The following is a 20,520-nucleotide window of genomic DNA, read 5'->3' as shown; positions in this document are numbered from 1 at the left end:
AAGTCTTCGTGACGTCTCAAAGCACTTTGCAGAATATACCTAGAGCACAGATAATGATGTGAGGGACTTTGGAGTTGATTTTCCAAATGTGTTTTGATTGTCATGTGAGTGGATTGGCAAGTTCTTGTGGGGAGATGAGGAGATATTTTTTCACAAACACACTAGTTAGGATATGGAATGCCCTGCCAGCATTGGTAGTTGAGATAATATTGAGGTAATTGGCCTTCAAGAAGGAACTTGACAGATGAATTAACAAGAACCAGCTACAGGGGTATGGGGAAAGGGCAGGTAAATGGGACTGAAAGGATTGCTCTGAGGGAGCTGGCACAGACACAACGGCCAAGTGGCCTTCTTCTGTGTCATAAATTTCCTTGGTTCTAAAGTTTTTACATTTGATTATAGCGGTGATCACATTGAGAGGAGTGTTTCACAAGATACAAGGTGTAGTGCAATGACTGTGTAGTCTGTAGGCAAATGCATCAGCAGCCAATTATTATTGGCACATAGTAAGAGAACTGTTTTTTCTGCTAGCCCAGTATCACAAATGATCCTCAGTATTTACAAATATCGGCCAACAATCAAAGCAATTCATGTGTTACCTCCTCAGTGACTTTCCAGATCTCCTCGTCACTCCACTGCTCATAAGGATCCAGGTTCCTCCGAAAGGTTCCCGAGAACACAAAGACCTTCTGTAAGGTGGGATATTGAAAGATAATGATTCTTCTGAGTGGCTTTGTCCCAGGTTACTACTGTTCTGATGGATAATTTCATCAACATATCATCACAGCAGAAGATAAGAAAGTAACACTAGGCTCACGGAGTTCATTTCGAGATTCGGGTCTTGATTATAACAGGCCCTGCTCAGAGCACTTTGAGACACTATCCTGTGTGAAGGGCACTATATTAATGCAAGTTGTTGTTATAAGTCCAGTATTTGATTGTGTGTGTATTCTTTAGAATGTATACTGAATGATAATAGCAATAATATCCTTGCATTTGATGGAGCGCCTCTCATGTTAGGAGGGCGTCTCAAAGTGTTTCGCAGGATCTTGCTATAAAGATTAGTGACTGTGTATTTTGTAGGTGAATGTGGCAGCCAATTTTGCGCACAGCAATGTTCCACAAACAGCCATGAAGTGAATGACCAATTTTAATCTGTTGGATTGTTAGCTAGGGCATCAGGGAGAAACTCCCTTCTCTTTTCAAATAGTACCATGGGATTTTTAACGTCCATTTGAGCAGGCAGATGGGGCCTTGTTTTTTAATGTATCATCTGAAGGACGGCACCTCCCACAATGCAAATACAATGCAGTGTGAATTGGAAAATGAAGTAGATTCAGAGTGTTTGTGTGGTAACGAGGCACAGCACAACACAATTAACAAACCATAATGACAATAGGACACTGAAATGAGAATTACAACCAGTTGTGCTCAATACCTTGCAAATCTTAATCGCTAGGTTTGGCGGATATTCATAAATGGGGAAAAAGGCTAACAGGTCCTCTTATTTTTTTGTTTAGTGTTTCATCTTAAAGCTGTAACTCACTATAATAATAAAAAATATTAATAATATAGTAAGCACTTTTTAGAACATATAAAGCAGAATTGAAGGTCGCAACATCAGGTTTAATTTGTGATATGTCTTCGATGATTCCTTCAAATAGAATCCAGTTAACAGAAATGGGGACTCCTTGCGTGAACCAGAAAAACGTTACCTATCTGTTGCGACACAACCAACATCCAGGGCAGAATTCCTGTGTCGAAAAGGAATTCTACGGGATTCCTTATTCAGGAATTCTACAAATATCATCAACTGCAATTTGTCCCCAACAGTTTGATGAACGAGACTGGTGAGACCAGGCATTGGTTTGAGTCGGAAATAGCACAGGCAACCCTCTGACTCTCCACTCGGACAAAGCTGGGATTCACCAGTTACAAATCCACTCGCTTGACTTGTCATGTCCTAACCCAATGTGGTCCGACCACATTACATGACAAAAATCTTGAGAAAAACTTTACTAACAAAAAGCACAACTAAAATATTTCAGTTTATTGATTCATCATCTATCTTTGGATTTACTGATTTCCACCTCATCCCACAACAGCTGTCTTCTGCTGAAGTTAATAAAGAAACCTATGCTTTAATGGGGGCTCTTTGCATCTCAACATTTGCTTGGTACTTAAAATACAATACAAAATTACATTTGTGTTGCACTTTTCACGTCGGGAGGATGTCCCAAGGCGACAATTCTTATACTTGTGTGCCCAGCATTGGTCTTCCATTCCCCTGTTTTGGAAGTCATTACATTACCTGTGGTATGACCCCAAATGCTTTCCTCCACTTTTCCAAAGAGACTGAATTCCAGGAAATCCCATCGATCTGTATTTCCCCTTCAGTGGACAAGAGACGCAGCAGAGCAGAGAGTAAGGTGCTTTTCCCAGAACCTGTTCTTCCCAGCAGACCAATCTGGTTAGGACGTGCAACCACAGTGTTTAATTATAGAATTGACAGACATATAGTTTCATAATTCACAGGAATTATGCATCCCCTGTGCATCCAATGCTTTTGTCAGCACCATGGACACTCAATATACAGAGGCCCCATTAATGTTATGCATATTCTTTCAGTTGCATCTAACCTAAGAATTCTGCTTTTAGCACATTCACATTCAAGCATTCAACCAAGTAACAAACATCTGACCCATTATGCATCACTAATGTCATACAATAGTAGGCCTGTACCCTGCATATTCTACAGTGGGACCTGGCTGACAGCCATGGATAGTCATTCAGGCCATTATCGGGGATGAGGAAGCTGCTAGTAATGTGAACTGGCTAATTGACTCATGGTCCAACCCTGTTTACCAGCTTGAGCCTTCCCCCCTCCTATTGGGAGGTTACCATGTGATTGACCTGGGGGAATGGATTGGGATATGAAGCTGTTGATGAGCGGTTCCTGCTTCCTAGACATTTGTTTTGGTCAGCTGTGAATCTTAACACATGCAGAATCCCATCACAATGCTTAGGAGTATCATATATGTATGCCATCTACACATGGAAACTTCATTGTCTGGGGTGGAATACACACTCTTTCTCTGGACCGCCACACCCTATTACCTAATTCTGCAAAGTATTAGGCATACGTTGGCAAGAGCCAAGGCTTGGGGTACCCAGTGTCTGCCTTGGGGGAGTACTGCTAGAGTTTAACCAGCTAAAACCCCAGAGCTTGCCATTGAAAGCACTGATTGGCAAGCTTCCCAGCTAGGATCATCCTACCTTATTTTTTTAACCAAGAGCTTTCTAATGGTGAGTTTGTGTAAAATTTGTTTGGTTAGTACACAATACAATTTACACTTATGGAGTGCCTTTTACATCAGGAGGACGTCCCAAAGCACATTCACAGTGATGGTTGGGCACTCTGCTTTAAATTAACCTTTTTATATAGTGTAGAATGTCATGTAGCATGTTGAGTCACACTTCCTGTTTGTCTTACCCTTTGTCCTGCGTTTACTGAGAAGGAGAGGTTCTGCAGCACTGGCTGTCCATCATTGGTGTACTTGGCTGTGAGGTTCCTCACTATCATTTGGCCTCCGGACGGCCACTCACCAGTTAGGTGTTTGTTTTCAATCACAACTATATTGGAGGGTACCCCGTCACTGTGCCTGGTCTCAGTCTCACCCCCTTCTTGGCGTATGTCGATGAATTTAAAGATTCTACTCACAGACCGCATCTGGAGACAAGAATATGTTCAGATCATTGCAATGTATAAGCTTTGCCATCAGCTTATATTCAATCACTTTTTTGCCCTGAGAAGTTTTAACTCACATGAACACGCACAACAACTGCAGCAACTTGCAGTTATATAGCACCTTTCATGCAGATTACCATCTCGGAGTGCTGCACAGTGGCAGGCTTGGATGCCAAAAATTAGGAGGGTGTGGGTGGGGTAGGTCTGTAAGGGCGGTTGAAGGAAGTAGATCTTAGTGTGGGATTTAAAAGTAGATAAAGAGGAGGTGAGGTGGAGGCATTGAGGTAAATTGGCACTTTTATTTATAAGAGATGCTATTATATATTTTAGAGTAAATTTAAACACCTGGGGGTTGGGGGGAATGTAAGTGGACTACCTTGACTAAACCTGCTATGAGAAGACATGTCTGGGAAATCTAGGCAGGTCCCCAGTATTGCAAAGGAAACCTGGAGGTGTAGACAGGTGCAATCTCCTCAATGCTTACAAGCAAAGCACTAATGGATAGGGTGCACCTAGCTGAACAAATGTTGTGTGGGATGATTACCATTGTAAAACGTTGGATGTAAGCTCCTATGTTTTAGCACGTAACGGGGTTTAATATGTAGTGATTAGGAATAGTGATCTCAAATAGTGATTCCTTGCACTAACCAAAATTTAGGCTTTCTGACGTGCGGTCAGATCAGAGCAGTTTCCACAGGTTGATGAGCCTCACGTCTGGTTGCCCCTTAAATGCTTAGGCACAAGTGATATTTATAATAATAATATATTATTATTATTATCATATAGTTGATATTTACAGCACATTCTGAATTGTTTTCGATCGGTCTTACCAGACTGTCTACATCAATGCTTGAATTTACAGCCCACTGCAAAGTGCTCATGATATTCATGGCTAACGTGAGGATAATTCCAACCTTTCCTTCTTCAACATCTAGAAAGAGAAAATAATGTTATTTCTCAAAGCAATTGCTGCAATAAGTCCTCTGCAATAAGTAATTTCAATTGATTTAACAGGACAAGAGTTGAGCTTAAAATAATCACATTGGGTCATGGTAAAATGTAGGACTGAAGAATAAGAACTAAAATGCAGTATTGTGGTAAAGGTTTTAAGCACAGAAACACCTCACAATAGAATTCAATTATACAATTTTACATTTACAATGTGTTTTATGGCAGGAGGACGTCCTAGGGCACTTAACAGTCCTGGCTTGGCAGCCGAGATGGAGGTGGGAGCAGAGGGGGTTGAGAGGGGAAAGATGACCGAAAGGGTGGTCAAAGAGGTAGATCTTGAGATGGATCTTGAATGAGTGAGGGAGTGAGCAAGATGGAGGGACTCCAGGATGCAGTGCCTGAAAGTGGGGAAGTGGCTGAAAGCCTCACATTTGAAGTTGGTGACTTAAATTTGATAGTATTTTGTAAGAATTAAATAAAACAATGCCTTGTTGAATTGGACGCATGTTTTGACGAGCAATGTATTCCTTAACAAACTTGTAACCCGTCCTTTGAATGAGATGTTAAACCAAGGTCCCATCTGCCTGTTGAGGTGGATGTTAAAGATCCCTTGACACTATTCAAAAAGAGTTTCTCCTGGTGTCTTGGCCAACAAATTTCTCAAATAAAATCAAACCACATTACAATATATCCCGTGAAGCACCTTGAGAAGTCTTGATGATATAGTAATGCACTATATAAAATGCAAGGCATAGAATTTGTGTATTCAGGTATTAGGGGCTTGCAGGAACCAAATTAAGTAGTTTCCAGATAACACAAGAGGGAATAACTATGATGAAGAAAAATAATAATAATCCTTGCATTGATATTGCACCTAAAACACTGAACATTTCAAAGCTCCACGACTGTTTGTGAATTACAATGATGGTATATTTTGTAAGTAAAAAGGCAGCCAATTTGCGCACAGCATTGGCCCACAAATAACCAATCAAACGAATGACAAATTTTATCTGTGGGATTTTTGGCAAGGACATTGGGGAGAAATTCTTGCCTTTTTGAATAGTGCCACAAAATCTTTATTGCCCACCTAACTAGGCAGACACAGCCTTGGTTTAACACCTCATCTGAAGGATGCACCCTTAGCACTGCAATGGAGCATCTGCTGAGACTTATAACATTGATTAAGTTTGCATAAAGGATGATAGTATTTCGTATCAGGCCAGCTAAAACCAGAATCCAGCTAAATTCATCCTTTGATCAAAAAAAACTGATTTTACCATGTGTTGCTATGGAGATGAATGTAACGGCAATGAAGAAGATGACAAATACGATGTCAATCCTCATCTGGAACCAGCGGAGCGTCGAGAGGTAGAGAAACCAGTTTGCGGTGTGCAGGTTCAAGGCTTTGTGGAAAAGTGTCTCAAAATACGACTGGCGTTCGAATGCTCTCACGGTCCACAGTCCTTTCAACGACGTGATAAGATGGCTAAAAATAGGACTGCGAGCTGTGGAGAAATGGAAGTAAATGCAGGTGTTTTTATTAAATTCAGTGTTAGGAAAGAATGTGCAATTTTACTGCACCTTATCACATTGAAATGGCTATATCTTTGTGGGCAAGCTGGGCAGCCAGCACAATGTCACCATTTATCTGGAGGGATTGTTGGCCAGGACACTGGGAGAGAAAACACCCTTTTTTTTTATCTCAACATCCAGCCTGAGACAGAAGGACAGGGCTTTGCTTTGAAATCGTACCCCTAAGGTGATCTTCTCCAACTATTTTGTTTTTGGTCTTCCGAGTGCCTGACACATGTAGAAACCCATTACCGTGCTTAAGAGGATCCAACCCAGACTGAGCGTTCCATGCATCCCACCTATGTATGGAAATTCCTCTGATAAAGCACTGCTTTCCCTATGCTATGCATAAACCCACAATCCTCTAACTTAAAGGCAAGAGTGCCACCTATTGAGCCAAACTGCCATACAAGGCTGCAATGTGGCTCCAGCAACTAATTAATAAAAGACAATTGGAAATGGGAAATGGGATATTTTAAGGTTGAAGTCTCTAAAATGACAAAGAGTAACAAAAGCGGGAGGATGGGGATAACTATAAATGCGGTGGAAGTGGTAGATCTTAAGAATTTGGGAAATTATTGAATTCGGTCTTAAACTTTTCGTCTGTTTCTCCAAAATAATTTTAAAGAGAACCAACTTCAAAATGAAGATGACATTTGGTAAATTCTGGCATGCTCTGAAACTCTAGGAAAATACAACAGCGACTTGCATTTATATAGCGCCCCCTCAAAGAATGTAGTGTCCCCGAGCACTTGAGTACATCTGGTGGGATGTGTATAAGTCCGTGCCTGAGCTCACCTTCTGACTCCAGCTGCTTCAACTGCTGTGATGTGCGGAGGAAGTATGCCCTCAACATGATGAAAATAACTGCTACAGGAATAGCAGCCAAAAGAGTGTAGGGTTGTAGTACAGACACCACTCCGATAGCTCCCACCACAATCAGTATCAACTGCAAATAAAACAAAGACCACTAAACATCTCCAGCATTTCATTAACGCAGAAAACTTTTTCACACATAACACTGTATGGCCCGAAGAGATGGCATTAAGTTATATTAGGGATCATATGGTTGCCAATTTTCGCACAGCAATGTGCCACAAACAGCCATAGAGTGAGTGACTGATTGTTTCTGGGAAACTGTTGGTCGGAGCAAAAGGAAAAACAAAATCAAATGCCCTCCCCAACCTTCACTTCGGAAACCAAGGATTGCCTTTAAAATGCGAATATCTGAATGGCAAAAGGGGGCTAACTATATCAACATTTAACATAATATTTTTAAAAAATCCTTGCATTTGATAGAGAGCCTTATCACACCTTCGAGACGCCTCAAAGTGCTTCACAGAATATACTGTAAAGTGAATTGACTCTATTTTGTGCACGAAACGTGGCAGCCAATTGCGCACAGCAGTGTCCCACAAACAGTCGTGGATTGAGTGACCACATTATATATGTATATTTTTAAGAGCTTATTACCTGGAAAAGCAATCCGCCAATCGACTAACAACCAGGTTAAAAAACACTATTATGTACAAGGCTTTATGGGAAATTTCATTTCGTAAATTTGAAGGCGATCATACAAATTTGGGAAGAGATTCACATTGAATTCTCTGACCTGTACAAAGTCAAAAACAGTGAGAGGCAGCATGTCATCCAGTATAGCTGTATCTTTAATGAACCGGTTTAGAATTCTACCTGAAAATATAAGAAAAAGAGAAGGATATCACATAACTACTTTTCATAACTGAAAACGATTGTTACCAAATTTTATTAATAATAATAAACCTTGCATTTCATACAGTGTCCAACATCAAAATGTCTTAAAGTGATTCACAGGGAATTACTGTCAAGTGAAGTGACCATGTGTTTGTAGGTGAATATGATCAGGCAAGGACACTGGGATAAACTCTCTTCTACTATAGGGCCCTTCAGGTCCTACTGAACATGTAGACCGAGACTTATATTAACGTTTCAAGAAAGGTACCTCTGCTAAGGCAGTGCTGTCTTGCATTGAGCTGGATTGTCAGCCTAGAGCGTGAAATATCTAGAAAATAGGTGGAATGTTTCCTCCCTGAATCTTGCAGACACATTCCCATCTGTGTGTCAGAGCACAGGAAAGCTGTACCTTGTCTGGGGCAGAAATAACATGGTAGATCTCTTGACTACACCTGAACATCCTAATGTCAATGTAGTGCCACTGGCAGAGGTTCAACATGCTAGAGCTCGAGGAAAGCTTGTTTTAAACCCATCGCAGATGTCAAGATATCCAGCAGCCTTGGAAAGAGTCTATGAATTTTCAAGACCTTGCTTGCGTTGGTGACTTTCTGCCTGTTGCTTAGGCTGCTGACTGACCATATTTTATTAAGAACGTTAAAATAAATGTAGTGATTGTGAGCATGTTAACATGGGAAAGTCCAGTTATAAGCTAACCTTGTTAATGAGAGTAAATTTAACAATGCAACTGTCAGGTCATTGCTCCAAGTGTTCAAACTTACTTCAAGTTTGGCGATTTGCCCTCACTCCTATATCATATTTCTATTAGTTTGTGCAGGGGGAGGGGGGGATCCTACATAATGCAAAACTGTTCTTATTATCGGGTTTTTTAGTTACATTTATCAAACACATAAAAGTTTCCCTCTCGGTCAGGTGTACTGGTTGAGACAAATGAATGCTTGTTTAAATTATACATGTTTCCATACCATCTAACCCCAAGCTGACTGTAGTTATAATCGTTCCGGAATACAACTCTATCATTCTTTAGTTGCTTTTTAGATGGAGTACACAACCATTTCAAACCAATATTTACAATGGCGGGACATATGCCTGAAAGAGCAAAGCTAGACGTTTGCCAAAGGATCTTTTATGAGGTACTTTACCTTTCCCCAGTGCTGGTACCTCACGGCTAGTTAACAGAGAGCAGCAACTGTAAGGATTCCAACCACCATTTACAATTCATTCCTATTGTGCAAAAAAATCCTGATCCATAGATAAATAATAATAACAATAATTCTTGGATTTGATATGGTGCCTTATCACGTCTTTGAGATGTCTCAATACTCTTCACAGAATATACTGTAAAGTGAATTCACTATATATTTTGTAATATGCCCTAAATGTCCTATTATCATTTACGTTATCTACTTACTGTTGATTATTTATTCTAATGCACAACAAGGTGAAATGTTTTAATTTTTTTTACAGTTTGTTTTAGAAATTCTGAAATCCAGAAGTGCGTAGGCCGACTCATGAGAATACTCCCCGGCTGATCTACTTCCGATTGGGTTTGCTCATGTGACGTGTGTAATGCACTTCAGGTTACTAGAAGGAGATTTCTTAATTTAGAAATCTTGGTAGGAAACATTGCAAAATTCCCCCGAAATACAAACACTTTATCTCACCTCTGAGTCTTAAAAAGTTCACGTGAAGTAAAAATATTAATAATAATCCTTGCATCTTATATAGAGAGGACATCTCAAAGCACTACACAGGATTCACTGTAAAGTGTAGTGACTTTGTATTTTGCAGTGAATGAGCTTTTGCTGATTATCTGTATATTTGCTGTTGCCAAATAAATAATTCAATGGGAAGCTGGATACAAGGAAATATTTCCCACATTAAATATTTGGATCTGAAGCTTGTGGATTTATTTCACGATAACATGGTTACACAGAGAGACATGGTGGAAAGCTTACACCATGCAGGCAGCCAGTGACTGATTGCTCACACTGGTGCTTAAATCACATCAGTCCCAACGCCAATAAAAACCTAAAGAAAGGTGCAGCTTATCAATGCATGTTGATAACCTGTGTCTGTCAGGGCTCGACTGGAATGACAAATTTGTCCAGGTGAGACATGACAAACATTGCATGCAGTGCAGTACAGGCCATACTACATTGCCACTGCTGGTATGCTTCCTTGTCACGTAAAGATGTATATTTCAGGCTGTCACTCTACACTAGCTTGAACCGAAACAAACCTCGGCTTCGCTGTTTCAATTCATCTCAGCTAAGAGATCTTAAAAGCAAAATATCATTGGGAATGAGTGTATCCCCAAGCTTTGTAATGGGTAAACCTAGCTGTGTAATAATAATGATATCATATAGCCAGACTAATCCATTACAAGGTTGCCATATTAACCTGTATGCTCCCTCACTCAGCAGGCTACGGCCTGCTCCATCCACATCCCCCACCCAGCCCGCCCCACCATCGCTGGTGGGGCCTTCAGCCTCTCTGCCACCACCCTTTAGAACACCATCCCACAGTCCCTTCGTCTTGATCCCTCTTTTGCCTCCTTCAAGGAACATCTCAAGACCCTCCTCTTTGACCGTGCCTTTGGCCACCCTCTTACCCATGCCCTCCACCGCTCCTGATCCTAACTCCCTGTTCAGGTCCAAATCCCTGAATGTCTAGCGCCTTGGGACGTCCTCCCAACATGAAAGGCGCTATACAAATGTAATTTGTTGTTGATATATACACCATATCCTTTTCATTTGGTTTTGCCCTGACATATGTTCCACCACCCAGTTGTTGGTAGATTGATGCCAAGAATGAAGTACACATCACAGCTAAAACTACTTAATATAACAAACAATTCAAACAACAGCTTGCATTTATAAAGCTCCCTTCCCGTATGACAACATCTCAAATCATTTTACAAACATGGGGTTGGATGCTGAGAGGGGTTAGAGAGAAGGAAGTGGGAGATGGCCATAGGCATAGCCAAAGAGCCGTTTTAAAGTTGGGTATAGCCAATCCATTAGAATTCACATTGCAAAGACTTCATTTTAAAATGTTTTGTGCTGCTATGGTTTATTTATTTCTGAGATCAAAGGCAAGATCATGCCAAGAAGCTCTAGTGCTGTGGGTGGCGCTATTCACAAGTTTGGATGAAGAAGCCTCTTCGGCCCAACTGACCTCATCCCTCAAGAATACACACCCTACCATCCTCCCATCACAGGATCAAGCTGTTTTTTAAATGAGTCCAGGGACCTAGCTCAATCACCCTTCCTGGCAACTTATTCTAGTCGTTAGTTACCCTCTGGTAAGAAAAACTTCCTGATGTCTGTCCTGAAATTGCCCTTTGCAATTCTAAACCTATGTCCCTTGTTTTACTTCTTGGTGTATCCTATTGTTCTGGGTTTACTTTTCCAATCCCATTTAAAATGTTATACATCTCCTTGAGATTCCCTCTGAGACAAGCCCTAATTTGTCTAGTCATTGCTCATAACTCATTCCTCTAACACTGAGGATCATCCTCATTGCTCTCCTCTTGCACTGCCTGTAAGAGTCTATTCGAGAATGGAGTTGTGTGTCAGGTTGACAAGGTAAGCTATGCTTTGATGTAAGACTGTTTGGTGCTGGTAAGTATTCTTATTGAGCAATATTAAAGAGTATGGAGAGGAAGTCAGGGATTTGGAATTAGCATAGCAGTTCACTTCAGTGAAAGAGCCAGTAAAAGAAGGCTCGACAGGCTGAATGGCCTTCCTCTCTGTGCTGTGTTTTCTACGATTCTACTGAATGCAAAAACACCTGGATAATGGGGTGTCAGACTCCGCACATGAAGGATGCTATATAAATGCAAGTTGTTGTTGTTGTCCCTTTCAGCACGCCAACACACAGCAACACACATATGTTGGATTAATGCGGCTATGAATCCAACCTATGTTCGTGAATCTGCCTTATTTTTTTTTAAGAATTCCTCCACTTTACACAGTGAAATTCGTTTTATTGTGAGTCACCCCAGCTTAGGCTCCTAGCCGGCTTTGTGAAGCGTTTTGAGACATCTTCCAGACACGAGAGGTGGTACATGAATGTAAATTGTTTATTATTGTTTTCAATGGTATCAAGTACCTGGTTTCATTCTGTTGAAGGTGGTCATAGGGGCTCGCAGAATGGAGCTCAGCATTCGTTTGTGCAGGTCTTTGGATACAGTAACAAGGGTGTGGACCAGTGGCAGGCCTCGAACTACACCGAGTGCCAGGAAGCTATCCGCAAGCCCCACGTAGATGTAGAATATATAATAATAGCTGCCATTTGTAATGAATTTGGAAAAGACAGAAAGCTCTTCTGTTGAGGTGCTGTTATTTTCTGAGCTGGTGGCATCCGGTATCCTGAAACAAATACAAACACAATCTAAGAGATAATATAAAACCCTGTGCACCAGCTTTTTGCTAGGTTCAAAGCAGTTTGGGTGATTGACAGGGCAGTAAATGATTTAAGAATTAGGTGATCCTCAGAGGTCGATTATCCCTAGCTGCCAATCACAGAGATGTAAAGAGCCGAGCTTGCTGAGCTGCTATCAATAGTATGCTTTGAATTACCAAGGAGTCATATACTGAGACAGGAGACAAGTGAAATAATGCACTAGTGGAAGGACTTCAATTTTACTCACCCTGTGATTACCCAAAGTCCAAACAGTGAAACGCCCACCTGAGGAGAAACAACGCAGATGGAATGATATACTTAGAAATGCTCAACCCATGGGATCCAAGTACACAACCATACAGAGCTTTTTTTATAAAATTCAAGGAAGTAATCTCCATTTCCACAAACAGGACTTTTCCCTTTAATCCCCTCACAATCGCACATTGCACTCCTTTTAAAAGAGCTCTATAATAATAATAATAATCCTTGCATTTGATATAGCGCTTTTCACGTCGGGAGGACGTCCCAAAGCGCTTCACAGAACATACTGTAAAGTGAATTGACTGTATATTTGTAGGCGAACGCAGCAGCCAATTGCGCACAGCAATGTCCCACAAACAGTCGTAGATTGAAAATGACCAATTTATTATTGTTTTTGGTTAGCTCTGGTTAGAGAGCTCAGGTTTAGAGAGCTTAGAGTTAGAGAGCTCAGGGTTAGAGAGCTCAGGGTTAGAGAGCTCAGGGTTAGAGAGCTCAGGGTTAGAGAGCTCAGGGTTAGAGACTGGAAGATGTAAGCACTGGTGTAAATCAGTCAGTCTGGATGACACCTGACCATCTCTTAGTGTACGCTAAGAGCAACACATGAATCCCGGAAACAGTGTCTTTGTCCACTCTGAGTCAGGAATAAGGAGTAGCGAGGGTTTGGGTGGCTTGAAAGGGGGTAGGGCCAGAAGGGAAACTAAATATTGCTGGAAACCATACAAAATACACAGTCACTATACTTTACAGTAATTAATGCAAAGCATTTTGAGAATCCCTCTCTTGATCTGAAAGGCACTATATCAAGTATAAAGATTATTATTACGATTATTTTTTGATGTGATAAATTCTATAAATACAGGATGAGCAAACAAAATAAACAAACAAATGATATAATAATGATCCTTGCATTTCATATAGTGCCTTATCACATCAATGAGACGTATCAAAGCACTTCACAAGATTAAAGTGTAAAATGAATTGACTGTGTATTTTGTTGGCGAAATGCAGCAGCCAATTGCGCACATCAGTGTCCCACAAACAGTCGTGAATTGAGTGATCAAATTATTATTGTCTTTGAAGGCATTATTATTGGTATTGTGTGCTTCTATTTTCTGGGGCCTTCAAGATAAATGTTTTTTTTAACCAGTAAAATAAAAAGCTCCTCTATACCAGGCCCTCCTTGCTCAAGAATTTAATAAGAATCATATTCCTTCCATTTGATGTTGCCCCAATAACATGTGTATTTATGGGTAGGGGTTTGAGTCATTCTGCACACAGCAAGGTCCAACAAACGGACATGAAGTGAATGACCAAATTATCTGGAGGACTGTTGGCTAAGAACATCAATAAGTCTTTTGTTGTCATTCTGGATATCTGATTCTTTATAACCTCTATAAAATTCTCAGTCTCCCCACGCCCACACTTTGCACAGAGTCAGATTTCCTTAACAAGGGGTTTTGCTGCTAGACTGTATCTATCTACGTCCGAGGCAACTACTGAGCGTGGAATAAAATGTAATGTTTATTTTGCGAGGAACGACATTTCAAAGGGGTTTGTTAATCAATAACTTCTCATTTGTAATGCACTCAAGAGTGTCTGGCAGCAGAGGCAGAATATGAGACAATGCTAACCAGCTTTGAAGGAATTCCTGGGATAAATTGCTGGAAGCAGCTTCAGTGCTTTAATCAGGTGGAAAGAAAATAATAAAAATAATATTCCCAATAATCCTTGCATTTGATCCAGCTTACTTCACATCAGAAGGATGTCTCAATGCGCTTCACAGGATTTACAGTTACAGTCGAACAAGGCAGTCAACTTGCTCGTAATAACGCCCCCCTAACAATCATGAAGTAAATGACCAATTTTATCCAGTGGATTGCTAAGCAGGCCACTAAGGATAAACTCCTTTTTTCTTTTCGAACAGTGTCATGGGATCTTTAACACCCACCTGAACAGACAACTAGGACCTGGATTGGGAGATAGAGGTGAGAAATGATTAAAAATGTGCTGGTGAGTGAGGCAGGACAATGAGGACAGACGGAATGGACTGACTGCTCCAGGCCATCAAACCTGTGGCTTGTGCATGAGTGATGTGCAAGATACATCCTGACCGTCCAACCTATCAGTAGTTTAATGGGGTGGAAGGGAATCTTCACACCTATCACTCCTTAAAACCTGTTTGTCCACCTCTTGGGTCTGGAGCCCTTCCCCGTATGCTACCCAAAGCAAACGATCGGTGCAATGCTCCAGTAAAAAGTAAAGAAGGTTTAATAAAGTTGATGAACGGATCCCGCGAGCTGCTTGGAAATTCCAAGAATAACATTCCAGCGATTTCGCTGAAGATTTGATGAAAAATTTCTCACAAACATTTTGTTGCATTTAGAGGATGCAATATCCTCCAGAGATGTGTGAAAAATGCCTCACTGCATAAGTTGTGCACAACTTCACTGCGGTGAAAACGTTATGCGTTTCTTCTCCCTCCCAGAAACACACAAAGGTTTGCCATAGATTTTCTCAACTGGTGTCGTCCCATATATATATATAAATATAAAATTGGGCCATAACAGAACAAATAAACCATTCCACACATGAATATTATTAAGGTACTTTTCTGCTTAACTCTTTACCTCAATGATAAATATAACCAGACACAGGATAAGGACAATGACTAAGTTGCGATTGGTTGTCACATATCTTAGGTACGTGCTCCATGTGGTGGTAACATTTCGTACTTCCTCGTCATCAACAAAGCATTCCTAGAGAAAAGTAGAGGAAATACGCTTAGAGAGGGAGGGGTGGGGACTTAAAAGAGTAATATTAATGCTTGCTTTAGACATAACCACTATAAAGTCAACATCTCAAAGAGCATCGCAGGGAACTGCTTTCAAGTGTGTATCTGTAGGCAAATGCAGTCATTAATGTGCGCATGCAATATTCCACCATGCAATGAATGACTGATTTTATCTGGGGGATTGCTGGCCGGGACACTAGGAGAAGTGTCCTTCTGTTTCCAAGTAGTGTCATGAGATCTTTTACATCCATGTGAGGGAGAGGGCGCTTCATGAACATGGTTGGGTCAATGCTACTGGTTGACTGACCTGCCAGAAGGTGTGCCTCAGAAGGGAAGGAAGGGAGACCTTAACAAGTCTACCCTCCTCTCCTAAAGTGTTCTCCCCAAGACTGGCAAACCCAACTAGCCAAATGAGAGAAGTCCAGCTTTGATGCTAATGGGAACTGAAGCCAGTCTCCAATACATGGAGACAATATGTGTTGTAGCTAATGGCAACATTCCTAAGTTTTCTGCTGATTTCCACTTTTTTAAACACTGGTTGTGCTGGAACCTTAATTCAACAATTTAGCAACTCAGTCGTCTTAAAAGTGTTGGGAATAGTGCTCTGGTCAAGCTGATCCTGGAGTACTGGCATAGTTCTGGTCACCGCAGCTTGAGGGGGCTGCCGAGGCCCTCAAGGTAGTGCAGAGGAGAGTGAGGATGATCCCCAGTTTAATAGGAATGGTTATATTTGTGGGACATTGTTGTGAGTAAATTGACTGCCATATTCACCTACAAATTCAGTCCCTACACTTCCCAGTAATTCTTGTGAGGTGCTTTGAGACGTTTAATTGACGTGGTAAGGTGCCATGTTATTGTTATTAAATGGGTCAAAGGTCCTTTTTTATTCAATCGTCTCTTAAAGTCTTGTGGATAGGAAACACAAGATCACAAGATTGGTTTGCCCTTGGGTTCATTTGATCTCATCCTTCCAGAATACCTACCCTGACCATCTTCCCATCCCAATTAAACAAAACACAAAATACTGCAGATGCTGTTCTGATGAAGGGTCTTGGACCTGAAATGTTGACTCACTTTCCTTTCTCCATAGATGCTGCCTGACGTGCTGAGTGGTCCCAGCCACTTCTGTTTTTGTTTTCCCATCCCAATTCCTTTGGTGCAAATGGTACAAATGGTTTCAATGCTAATGCTGTGTAACCTTAGACTTAAATTGTTTACAAAAAATTCTGATGTCCTCCAATGAAATCCTTGAGCTTCAATACTTAAACATTATTTTTAATAAAAACTAGAATTCCCCTTTTCTATCTTTTAAAATAGATGTTTGCCAACAAACACAGTCACTGCACTTTCCAGAAGAACTCTGAAATGCTGTGAAAGGGTGGTCCCATGGAACAGAATGGCTGAGCCTTTTTAAGAGAATAACCCTTTTAAGGGATTTTAGGGAAGCAGGTTTTTGACAATTAGATCAGGCAAGTAGGGAGTCAGAAATTTACAACAGGAAAGACCATTCGGCCCATTGTGTCTCTGCTGCCTCTTTCAAAAGAGCAATCCTCAGAGTATCATTAAACCTTTTAATGAACAAGAGAGCAAGCACCTTTGAAGGCCTTGGGCCAAACTAAGTAAGTTTTTTGTTGAGATTACAAAGACTGTCCTAAGTTCATGACTGTTTTGTGAAGTGTTCAGTTTGTCCAATTTATGCACTATCTTGGAGTGGCCACATCTTAAGTTTCAGAGGTGGCATCTTAACGCTTCTTTATTGTGTATGAATAAGCATGACTATAATTTTCCAATTTTCTAGGAGTAGTTTAACATCTGTTGCACTTGCCCTACCTGGTGACAAATGCTTTGGGATGTTGAGTGCTATATTAAATGCCAGTATTATTATTAATAATTGTTGCGTTGGGTCTGAGGAGCAATGGACATTTTGCATTTGATGCGGTGCCTTAACACTTGAAAGGTCTCTAAGCACGTTGTAAAATTTATTACTTTGAAATTATAGTAATGTTTCTTATGCTGTAAAATATGGCAACTAATCTGTAAACAGAGGCTTTCCCATCAACAGCATTGTGAAATTAATTGTTTGAGATCCTCTGAGACCCTGCCATGCGTGGAGGGCGCTATATATGTGCAAGTTGTTTCCTGGTGAATTTTAAGGTGAGGGAGGAATATTGGCCAGGGCACTAGATCTTCCCACTATTCTGTAAAATAATGCTGTAGTGTGGAACGTTGCCTATAAATACACGGTCACTAGACTTCACTATAAATTTTGTGAAGCCCTTTCAAATATCCTCATGTGAAAGGCACAATACCAAACACAAGGATTATTATTTATGATTGTTATTAATAATAATAATCCTTGCATTTGATATAGTATTAATAATGAGTATCATTATCATTATATCATTCATAATAATCATTATTTATACCATATCAAATCATTATCATTAATAATAATCCTTGCATTTGATATAGTACCTCATCACATCTTCCAGGGCTTATACTTATTATTATAGACAATAAATCTACAACTTTCTGAGTCAGAACGGAGAGCAGTACTAACTGAGCCAAATGTGTCTTCAAACACTGGTGGGAAGAGGAGCCTTTGGTCGTTTAATGGACAATGCAACATCATGATTCTGAATGCCGATGCATCTCAACTTACCTTTAGGTCCTCTTCATTTATTTCTTCGCTAATTTCAAATTTGCCATCTTCGGACAAGCGCCTGGAGTAAATGTCTATCTCTGAGGCGAAGTTGGTCTGAGGAGCCATGGACAATTTGTGCACGGTGTTCTTCCGTGTGTGTAATCTGCTCTGTGATGTTGAAGAGTTGGTCATGAGTGCCAGTACAGACTGCCGCCTGTGCGCGTGAAAGCCAACTTCGCTTCTGAATATTCTGTTGTGGGGCTGAGCTAATTCTCCTAGATCAGTGTCCGGAACGAGAGAAAAACGCCTTTCACCCGGCTCACTGAGGTTATCCTCGGTTCCATTTGCTTGTGGGTATGACATAGCTGTTTGTATGAGGGAGAACTTCTTGTTTGACATTATTGGATTAATAATAATAGATGATTTTCTCTTCTCGCTGAACTCTGTCGGTGGCTGTTTGTACGATGACCTTCGAACTTCTCCGCAGTTTCCCAAACTATTGCCATCCCCAGAGGAGATGGAACACCGTCGCAGAGTCTCGGTGAGGATTGAGTTCCTTCTTTCAGAGCTGAAGGTATCAAAGCCCTCGGATCCCAGCAGCAGAGAGCTAAAGTCTGGCTTCTCCCCTTGAAGCTCAGAAAAGGTTCCGTAGAAATAGCAGTGGCCCTCGTGTAGGAGGAGAATCTTGTCTGCCTTCTTTAAATGCTCCAGCTTGGAAGTCACCAGAATTCGAGTCTTGTTTACCATCAGCTTACAAACACCACTGGAGGATGAGACCAAAGGAAAAGATTTGGTTTACAATCAACTCATGCTACACTGGCTGCAGTTTGGACATTGCCGTTGCTTGAACCGGTCTGGGAATCTAGATCCTAATCATTTGGAATCAGAAGCCCAAAATGGCTTTGCCTCTCTAACTGCAGAAAACCAGTTCGAAATTAAGACTGAATCTAAAACTTTTATGAGAAGTATCTAATGGGACCTGCATTGTTCCAATGTGGATCAATGCAGATTTGGAGGATGCTCCACAGCTCGCCTTGATGCTTTAGAAGCGTAGTCCATCTTTGGCAGTTAAGATCAATACAAACAGAAATGAAGGTTGCATGGATTTCTGAATTTATGCTATTGAGGTAAGATCCCTTGAAGACTTGGTTTGGTAATTTGCAAATGGAAGCTTAAATTCTGTGGGGAAATTAAAATTTTCCTACAGAATTTCCCAAAGCAAGCTGTTATCATTATAAATACAGTATTGGATATCATCAATTGCAATACATTGCAGTCCGATCAATTGGAATGTCTGCATCAGAGGGAAAAAAGAGTGAACATTTGAACCTGCTTACACCCCACTCTATCCACTCCTTCACTTGGCTGACTACGTGTTTCTGCACATCCCTCATCCCCTCTACTCCACCATCAGAGGCCATACTTTCAGCCACTACATCCTAGAATACTCTGTCTCAATCCCTCCAACTTTCCCCCTCTTTGTCTGTCTTCAGATCACGTGTGAAGACCTTCTTCTTTGGCTGTGCCTCTTTTTCCCCAGTTCTGCATCAAACTCTGAGATTGTTAAGTGCTTTAAGAGGCTAAAGTGTTAAACTTTTACCTGCTAACAAGTTCTAAATAACAAGTTCAGAACAGAGTGAGACTGGAATGCCTTTCACTATGAAAGATGCCATTTAGAGTTTTTTCTCGTACAATTGCCAGAATGTTGATTACAGATGTGCAGAGTGGGTGAAGCGTAGTAAGTGATTTTACTAAAAAACAGTCAGTCTTTCAATAAACTTCAATGCTTCAAGTTACAATCTCAGTACATAGCCTTTTTTTAAAAGGATCAAGCATAAGATATTATTAATTTAAGGAGAATTCTAAACCTGTAATTTTATTCATAATTTGGCTTCTAAAACAAACCTTTCAAATATCTCCTTTTCTGTGGACATATCAAGGTGACTAAAAGGTGAATCCAGTAGGTACAGATCAGCATCTTTATAAAGTGCTCTGTGAACAAAGAAACAGCAAAAAGGCGGCTCATCATTACAGTTCTTATTCTGAAAACAATATAAAAAGATCTGTTCGGTAAATGTCTCAGTTCAATCCTCAGCTCTCCTTCCTTTCTCAAGTTCTGTTGCTGACCAAGACTAAATTTTGACATCTTACATAGAATATCAGCAAAGCCCTCATTCAAGGCGTTGTTACCTCCTGACTTGCTTTGACAATTGCATTCCTCCCTGTTCACCATCCCCAAGATCCAACTTATACAAAACTCTGTTAACCGCATCCTCACCCGCACCAAACTCTGCATGCTCAATACTCCAGTTTTCGCCAGGTTTCACTTTCTCCCTCTTTCCCAATGGATCTTTTTATCCCAGACCCTCACTCTCGCCTACAAATCCCTTCACACCCTAGCTTCTCTTGGTT

General features: G+C 40.8%; 1 protein-coding gene across 2 annotated transcripts in view; it reads right to left on the bottom strand.

Annotated features, from left to right (window-relative positions):
- Positions 1 to 20,520, bottom strand: part of cftr (CF transmembrane conductance regulator) — a 57,085-nt gene that overhangs the window by 3,045 nt on the left and 33,520 nt on the right. Inside the window, exons 13-24 of one of the 2 annotated variants that reach the window (XM_007894595.2) lie at positions 20,014 to 20,100; positions 18,127 to 18,871; positions 15,301 to 15,429; positions 12,660 to 12,697; positions 12,119 to 12,378; positions 7,884 to 7,963; positions 7,070 to 7,220; positions 5,977 to 6,204; positions 4,579 to 4,679; positions 3,494 to 3,730; positions 2,312 to 2,467; positions 600 to 689 (exon numbers count right to left, since the gene is read on the bottom strand). In XM_007894595.2, coding sequence (XP_007892786.1) covers positions 600 to 689; positions 2,312 to 2,467; positions 3,494 to 3,730; positions 4,579 to 4,679; positions 5,977 to 6,204; positions 7,070 to 7,220; positions 7,884 to 7,963; positions 12,119 to 12,378; positions 12,660 to 12,697; positions 15,301 to 15,429; positions 18,127 to 18,871; positions 20,014 to 20,100 — 2,302 coding nt within the window. The remainder of the gene's footprint in view (positions 1 to 599; positions 690 to 2,311; positions 2,468 to 3,493; positions 3,731 to 4,578; positions 4,680 to 5,976; positions 6,205 to 7,069; positions 7,221 to 7,883; positions 7,964 to 12,118; positions 12,379 to 12,659; positions 12,698 to 15,300; positions 15,430 to 18,126; positions 18,872 to 20,013; positions 20,101 to 20,520) is intronic. The other variant, XM_042335840.1, reaches the window with a different exon arrangement.

Source organism: Callorhinchus milii, unplaced genomic scaffold, assembly GCF_018977255.1.
Source record: "Callorhinchus milii isolate IMCB2004 unplaced genomic scaffold, IMCB_Cmil_1.0 Scaffold5, whole genome shotgun sequence".
Lineage (NCBI taxonomy): Eukaryota > Metazoa > Chordata > Chondrichthyes > Chimaeriformes > Callorhinchidae > Callorhinchus > Callorhinchus milii.
The sequence above is the reverse complement of the archived record's forward strand: the minus strand, read 5'-3'. Positions and strand labels throughout refer to the sequence as shown.